The 8,080-nt window shown below is 41.0% G+C and overlaps 1 protein-coding gene across 3 annotated transcripts; it reads right to left on the bottom strand.

The window, feature by feature from the left end:
* LOC120043451 (lipid droplet assembly factor 1-like) lies at nt 1-4,126 on the bottom strand. 3 transcript variants are annotated; one of them, XM_038988053.1, is made up of 6 exons: nt 4,087-4,126; nt 3,577-3,682; nt 3,273-3,441; nt 2,943-3,081; nt 2,771-2,836; nt 1-1,612 (listed from the first exon to the last, which is right to left on the bottom strand). In XM_038988053.1, the coding sequence occupies exons 2-6, from the start codon at nt 3,670-3,672 to the stop codon at nt 1,573-1,575; spliced, it is 510 nt and encodes a 169-aa protein (XP_038843981.1). In that variant the 5' UTR covers nt 3,673-3,682; nt 4,087-4,126; the 3' UTR covers nt 1-1,572. The 3 variants fall into 3 exon arrangements, with proteins under 3 accessions (XP_038843981.1, XP_038843972.1, XP_038843974.1); XM_038988044.1 differs by lacking the exon at nt 4,087-4,126 and adding an exon at nt 3,784-4,080; XM_038988046.1 differs by lacking the exon at nt 4,087-4,126 and adding an exon at nt 3,818-4,080.
* Nucleotides 4,127-8,080: the final 3,954 nt, after the last annotated feature.

Raw genomic sequence — 8,080 nt, 5'->3', positions numbered from 1 at the left:
TACTTAGAATTACTTGTATTTTATTAGAATCCCCATTAGCTTTTGCGAAAGCATCAGCTGCTATTCCTGGGGTCCACCTTTAAACATGACAATACAGAACATTTAACAATAACTGCTCAAGGCCAGAACTACAAATCTGTGAAGGGTCAATCATTACAAATGGGCACACTTTTGTACATTAGAAAAATGTCTTACAATACTGAGACACTGGCTTTCTAGAGCAAATCAATTTAGTGCAGTTTAAGTGATTTACTTGAAACATTCCATCAAAGTAACATCTCACCACTAACCTTCAGAGAAAAGGTACATTCAATTGAATACATATAAAAACACTTTATTTTTGATACAAATCATCAGTCACTATCATCTCTATTAGTGCATACTTTACATTTCTGGTTTACAAAAACAGACATGACCTTAGTCACAGAAACTAGCTCCCACTGTTCAAATGGACCACAGATTTTAAACGTAAAAGACTGACCTGTTATTAATCCTATGTGGATCAAAACTAGATTAACACATTTAATGAAATCTTTGGCAAATGTACACATTGTTTACAGAATACACAGATTGTCAAATACAATGTAGTAGTAACATGTATATTATTTGCACTGCTACCTGGTCATCTCATGTTCTAAATGGGCTTTGTTTAACAAATCATTTCTACCATTACAGGTTCTTAGTCCCCTCTCCATTGCAAATGATGAGGACAATAAAAACCAAGGTACATTCATTGCATGTAACATCTGACAATCAGACTAGCAACTGATAGCAGCTTGAATTTCAACTATGTTTATGTATAAAATATACATATTTGTACTCTTAACCCTTAGAAAGATCAAGAAAATAGAGATATTAGTACAAATGCTATAATGCAATAAAAGAAATCAACAATCAATGTGCCTAGATTCAGTCAGGTGAAATTATACAACCTCCAGAATCATATAAAGAAATATTAATACTTGTATCAATGGTGATGATTCCATTGGGCTGTTTGGATAATAGATTTTTCTAGTTAAAGGCCCAGGGCAGTCAAAGACATGATTTTTCTGTTTTATAAATATTTCCAGACTATGATGTTGGAATAATACTGTGCAATTGTGAAAATGATGCCCTTTCAGTGTAAGAGCTGTTTGAAAAGACCACCTGAAATTTCAGCCTGCTTTGGTGGGCTGCCTGTTGACATCACCTGGCGGTAAATTAGTTAATAGACCAATAAGAAAGTGAGTTCCAAACATCTCTGACAATAACAGATATTGTTCAGTTTTTCCCTCCCAACTTAGACCTAAACAATTATTGCTTGAGAACATGCTCTTTGCTAAGAAGCAATTTTTGTTTGTTTTAATTTAAAACAAATCACAGTAAGGTACTTAATTATTAGCCAGAAATGATTTGATATTGAGATAAAAACAGCTGCATTGGGCCTTTAATGAAAAGTCAACCTGAGGTTTTACTCTATCTAGTTCTCGAGTCTAGAGGAACCCCTATCTGCCAGTTTGAGGACTGCAGTGCAGTGATCAGTATACGATTGTGTCTGTAGAAGGCCATCTCCATCACTGACGCTGCAGCTCCTTATACCTCCGGCTTCCCATAGGCTTCTTCATCTTCTTCTCTGCCAGATTTTAAAGTAGGGGAGAGAACAAACAACTTGAGTATTAAATTAAAGGGACACTTTAAACTTATGAGAAACAACATTGTATGATACAGTTAAAGTACACCTTAGCCAAATACCTTTAAACTCAGTATTTCACAATTCCTGACATTTAATCCTAGTAAAAATTCCCTGTCTTAGGTCAGTTAGGATCACCACTTTATTTTAAGAATGTGAAATGTCAGAATAATAGTAGAGAGAATGATTTATTTCAGCTTTTATTTCTTTCATCACATTCCCATTTGGTCCTAAGTTTACATACACTCAATTCGTATTTGGTAGCATTGCCTTTAAATTGTAAAACTTGGGTCAAACGTTTTGGGTAGCTTTCCACAAGCTTCCCACAATAAGTTGGGTGAATTTTGGCCTATTCCTCCTGACAGAGCTGGTGTAACCGAGACCATCTTCACATGGTCCTCTGCTGTTGTTCTGGGATTGATTTGCACTTTTTGCACCAAAGTACGTTCATCTCTAGGAGACAGAACGTGTCTCCTTCCTGAGCGGTATGACCGCTGCGTGGTCCCATGGTGTCTATACTTGCATACTATTGTTTGTACAGATGAACGTGGTACCTTCAGGCGTTTGGAAATTGCTCCCGAGAATGAACCAGACTTGTGGCAGTCTACAAAAAAAATTCTGAGGTCTTGGCTGATTTCTTTAGATTTTCCCATGATGTCAAGCAAAGAGGCACTGAGTTTGAAGGTAGGCCTTGAAATACATCCACAGGTACCCCTCCAATTGACTCAAATTATGTCAACTAGCCTACTAGCCAGAAGCTTCTAAAGCCATGACATAATTTTCTGGAATTTCCAAGCTGTGCAAAGGCACAGTCAATTTAGTGTATGTAAACTTCTGATCCACTGGAATTGTGATACAGTGAATTATAAGTGAAATAATCTGTCTGTAAACAATTGTTGGAAAAATGACTTGTGTCATGCACAAAGTAGATGTCCTAACTGACTTGCCAAAACCATAGTTTGTTAACAAGAAATTTGTGGAGTGGTTGAAAAACGAGTTTTAATGACTCCAACCTAAGTGTATGTAAACTTCCGACTTCAACTGTATATCTAGAAAGGCGTTTTTGTTCATCAACCAAATAATGTGTTAAGTTGAACACACCCATCTTGTTCCATGACTGTTATATTTGTCGCAGGCTCCAACCTAGTGGCTCGGTACCTACTGACACTGGGTGAAAGAGAAAGAAAGAGGGAGAGAATGAGAATCTCAAATGAAGGGCCTCTGTGTGTGTGTGTGTGTGTGTGTGTTCACTCCAGGCTGTGTGTTTTGATACCGCTGGCTGTAGTAGAAGTTGAGCACATTGTAAGAGGTAATGTAACAGGCACCGAGGACCAAGGAGACCAGGATGGAGAGGATGGCCAGAGCAGAGAGCACACACAGCAGACTGACCCCTCCCAGGGATAGCAGAAACACTGGAGGGAGAGGGAGGAGGTAGGAATAATGAGGAAAAACAAGAGAGTGAGAAAGGGTTTCAGTATTAGCCACCATCATTGTCCCTGATAGACAGGCATTCAGGCTAGTTGTTATACTACACAGCTGGGAAGAGTGTATTGGCACTGTAGTAGTGGACAGTAGGTATTGTATAGGTAGTGTAGGGACTTACCCTCCAATAAAACTAAACCCACAGTGGCACCAATGAATGTAACAGTGGCAAAGGTCAGAAAAATCCCAATGGGTACAGTGGCCATGGCGCCAAATACCAACACAGCCATGGCTAAGAATGGGTGGCCATTGAGGTACTGCCCCATTGATGTGTTCATCAACTCTGCCACCTAGTGAGGAGAGAGAAGGGTCGTGAACATGCTTCACATGACCTATTAAGAAGTAATAGGTCCCTACATGCCTGTTACTGTTAGACCAAGAGTTTGTAACAGTGTTGCTGAAGAGGAGACAGGGTGCAATGTTACCTTGGGGTCATAGTACAGGCTGTCCATCATGCTACTCAAACTGCCTCGAAGCTGCAGTAGCCCTTTGGGGATAGCTGTCACATTGTTGCACTGCATTGTTTGGTTTCTGTCATGCACAGAAGAAGTGGAAGAAGAGGAGATAAGGGGAGGGGATGAGGGATACATTTACAAATAAATAAATGTTGCTATGTCACATAGTTTAGCTACCTCTCATGGAGACACACATATGAATACCGATTACCTAGCTAGCTCACTTATAAGTCTATTTCAGCAAAGCGCCTTGATGACACATCAGCTAACGTTTGTAGTAACAGTTAGCTGGGTTTCTTGGTTTGTTTACTTTCACTAACGTTAGCCTAGCTGAATAGCTAAAGCTATTTCCAACGACTTGCTAGCTAACAAAGCAAGCAACACATTGAGTTATTCCTCAATTCCACACGACTTTAATTTTAACACAGCAAATCGTGTAGTTCGCTACTAATCCAAACGTTTTGCAAAACTGTTCGTTACCTTCTTCTTCTATAATATTATGGCGGTCCGCAAACAAACGTTAATGTTGAATGCCGCCACCTACTGTACTGGAGTGTCTAGTCAATCATAGTTTACGGACTAAAGAACCAAACATTAAGAACAACTAAACCCTCCTATCTAATCCTGTACTACTCTGTTCGTTACCTACCTGTCAGTAAGTGTGCCGACTGGTTTGAAGCTGCGTGTGAACTATCGCGATGTTAACAAAAAGGTGTTAAATGCATAGAACAAAAATTACTAGGACTGAAAAGCATATCTGACTGATACATAGAAATAGAACCTATAGAACAAACAACCCATTCAAGAAGTTTGCATCCAAATTATCTACCCTTCTCCCCAAGTGTACACAGAGAGGAATAGGCAGTGGTCAGTCTAAAAAAATACAACAAAAAAATCTTATACAAAGGACAACAGACAGAATCAAGGCTTGGACTGGCAACCCTGCAGTCTCGAGGCAAATTCTACATCCCTTTCTTCACAGATAAAATTACATAACTGTTGATGAGAACTGCACCTGTTTCTGGGAAATCATATGATACTGTAATACGAAAGTAGAATATCTAGGTTATGTAAGAGCCCAGGCAGCCAATAGATAACAACATGGAAGATCTCTATGCTGACTGTGTTCACTCTGTGTGATATATCCCCTTCAGTGAGAGTGAGGGTAGTCTGGACACAAAAATTATTCTAACATTTCCCTAGGTGTGGGCGGTGGGCTGTGCCTTCTCAAAAAGTAATCTGCAATAGTTTGGATCTCAGTACAATATGTGAGACACATTGAAATATAATTAATAGAACTGAAAAAACACATAGACGCATAGAAGACACATAGAAATTGAATATAACTGGCATCCCCATTCAAGAAGGTTGCGTTCCAATTCTCTACCCTTCCCCCCAAGTGTACACAGAGACAGATAGGCAGTGGTCAGTCAAATAAATATTTGCTTACTGGTCATGAAAAACTAAAACAGAAAAGCAACAAAACAAGATGATGCAAAATAACTTGTCTGTACTTCATGACAGAGAAAATAACCAAAGCCTGCCCACTGGTCATTCTCAAGCATGCCTCTCTTCTTTGCGCTCTTGCGAGCAGGGCAACACTGTGAGACATCTCACTCCTATTATCATAGCATCGGGGTTACACAAGTAGCCCTAAGTTCTATTTCAAATACTTGTTTCGATGTCTCACATTGGGATATAGCCAAGTCCCATATCGCAGACATGCTATCTGAAGCCAGGGTAGTCCCAACAGTATCACCCCTCAAAGGCTCCGACACTGAGAACAGTATGTGCCAATGAAGTTGTAATGACTTCCAGTCGGTAAAACCTCAAAAGTATGAGTGGTGGCCCAACATGCCATCTCACAAATCTCTTATAAAGAGATGCCTTTGAACAGAGTTGACCCGCCTTACAGGAGGGCACCCAAGACACTAAAGAGTTGGTCACTGTTACGTCATGCGCAAAGCACGTACTGTACAAAAAAAGTGGAGACACTTCTTCCGTAGAAGTGAAGGGAGGCGGTTGTAAAGCCATAAACTTTAAGGCGAGTCAATTGTAATTGCAGCTGACCATAGGCATAAATGCTGGGTTGGGTAACAATGTTACCTTGGATAACAACAGGTCAAACTGTAGGCATAACTGGTGGACTTTATTCAGAAAAGCCACCCTTAAGGAGGGATATTTCAACTCCACACTTTCCAGCGGCTCAAAAGGTTGCTGTGAAATCACCTCAAGCACAATAGACATATACCAAGATGGGGCTAAAGGCTTGGAGACTGGGCGTAAGCAACGCGCTCCCTTCATGAAACGACATAACAGAGGGTGTTTCCTTACTGTGTTGTTAAACCCTATCGACAGGCCGGCTAGATAGACCTTAACAGTGGAGAAAGCCTTCCCTCTGTCCAAAAGGTCCTGTAAAAACCATACAAATTTGGATACAGAGCGATTGGTAAGGAATGATCTATTTTAGATCACACCATGTCTCAAAACACACCACTTGTTTCCATACAGTGAGCCTGTAGAAGGGGCTCTGGCACTTTGGATAGTCTCAATGACTCCAAGAAGCAAGCCTGTCGCATTTATCTTCTCAAGAGCCAGGCCAAGAGGGCCATGGTTAATGTGTGAGGGTGGAACCTCTCTCTATTCACCTGGGTCAAGAGATCCCTGCGTAGCACTAGTTGCCAAGGCTCGTTGTAAAGGAGGAGAATCTCCACTGACAAGAGTGTAGAGAGGTGTAGGCAGGAGGCAGTTGCAGGTTTGGAACTAGTGAATTTATTAAAGCACCATAAGCAAAACCCAAAGTGCAAAATAATAAAGTACTCAGGAAATAGGAGATTCCTCTCAGGAAAACAAGCAACATTTACAATGAACGACAAAGACAAATGACAGAGGGAGTGTATATACAGTGATAGGGTGGGGATTGAAACCAGGTGTGTGTAATGATGACAAGACAAGTCCAGGGTTGATGAGTGAAGGGTGTTTGCCAGCAGCAGGTTCGGCAGCAGCTAGAAGGCCGGCGATGGCGAACGCCGGAGCTGGACAGGAGGGGGAGCAAAAGCGAAGGATGGTGTGAAAAAGAGCTCCCCTGGCCATCAAGGGGCTACAAAAATGAGAAATAATCCTACCCACATCCATATATTTTTTATTTAACTAGGCAAGTCAGTTAAGAACAAATTCTTATTTACAATGATGGCCTACCAAAAGCCAAAAGGCCTCCTGCGGGGACGGGGCCTGGGATTAAAAAAATAAATTCATACAATATGAATATAGGACAAAACACACATCACAACAAGAGAGACACAACACTACATAAAGAGAGACCTAACACGGAACCCAAACCGGCTGCGCGCGTGCGCCATCGTGCGCTATCGTGCATAAATGTATTTTGCCCCCCCACACCAAACGCAATCACGACACGCAGGTTAAAATATCAAAACAAACTCTGAACCAATGACATTAATTTGGGGACAGGTCGAAAAGCATTAAACATATATGCCAATTTAGCTTGCACTTGCTAGCTAACGTTAATTAGTCCTATTTAGCTAGCTTGCTGTTGCTAGCTAATCTGTCCTGGGATATAAACATTGAGTTGTTATTTTACCTGAAATGCACAAGGACCTCTACGCCGACAATTAATCCACACATAAAACGGCCAACCGAATCGTTTCTAGTCATCTCTCCTCCTTCCAGGCTTTTTCATCTTTGAACTTATATGGTGATCACATCTAAACTTTCATTGTATTACCACGACAACCGGCAACAAAGTTAATCTTTCAATCACCCACGTGTGTATAACCAATGAGGAAATGGCACGTGGGTACCTGCTTCTATAAACCAATGAGGAGATGACTTTCAGCGTGATCTGCGTCAGAAATAGGAACGACTTCTATTTTAGCCCTATTCTATTTTAGCAGACGCTCGTTGGCGCGCGCGAGCAGTGTGGGTGCAATAATTGAATAACATGGATTTCTAAATTTATTTAGGCGACGCTCGCGCACGCGACGTGTCTGGTCAGCATGTTAGACAACAACATAACAAGGCAGCAAAACATGAAAACACAGCATGGTAGCAACACAACATGACAACAACATGGTAGCAACACAACATGGTAGAAGCACAAAAACATGGTACAAACATTATTGGGCAAAGTCAACAGCACGAAGGTCAAGAAGGTAGAGACAACAATACATAATATAAAGCAGCCACAACTGTCTGTAAGAGTGTTCATGATTGAGGCTTTGAATGAAGATATTGAGACAAAACTGTCCAGTTTGAGTGTTTGTTGCAGCTCTTTCCAGTCGCTAGCTGCAGCGAACTGAAAAGAGGAGCGATCCAGGGATGTGTGTGCTTTGGGGACGTTTAACAGAATGTGACTGGCAGAACGGGTGTTGTATGTAGAGAATGAGGGCTGCAGTAGATATCTCAGATAGGGGGGAGTGAGGCCTAAGAGGGTTTTATAAATAAGCATCAACCA

Source organism: Salvelinus namaycush, chromosome 3 (assembly GCF_016432855.1).
Source record: "Salvelinus namaycush isolate Seneca chromosome 3, SaNama_1.0, whole genome shotgun sequence".
Lineage (NCBI taxonomy): Eukaryota > Metazoa > Chordata > Actinopteri > Salmoniformes > Salmonidae > Salvelinus > Salvelinus namaycush.
This window is presented reverse-complemented; position numbering and strand designations above follow the sequence as displayed.

What these genes read in the sequence shown, in the direction of transcription:
- LOC120043451 (XM_038988053.1), bottom strand. Translation starts at nt 3,672, where the DNA reads ATGCAGTGCAACAATGTGACAGCTATCCCCAAAGGGCTACTGCAGCTT. An exon ending in GCCTGTACTATGACCCCAAG is followed by an intron (nt 3,442 to 3,576) that starts GTAACATTGCAC and finishes TCTCCTCACTAG; the next exon opens with GTGGCAGAGTTGATGAACAC. An exon ending in GGGTTTAGTTTTATTGGAGG is followed by an intron (nt 3,082 to 3,272) that starts GTAAGTCCCTAC and finishes CTCTCCCTCCAG; the next exon opens with TGTTTCTGCTATCCCTGGGA.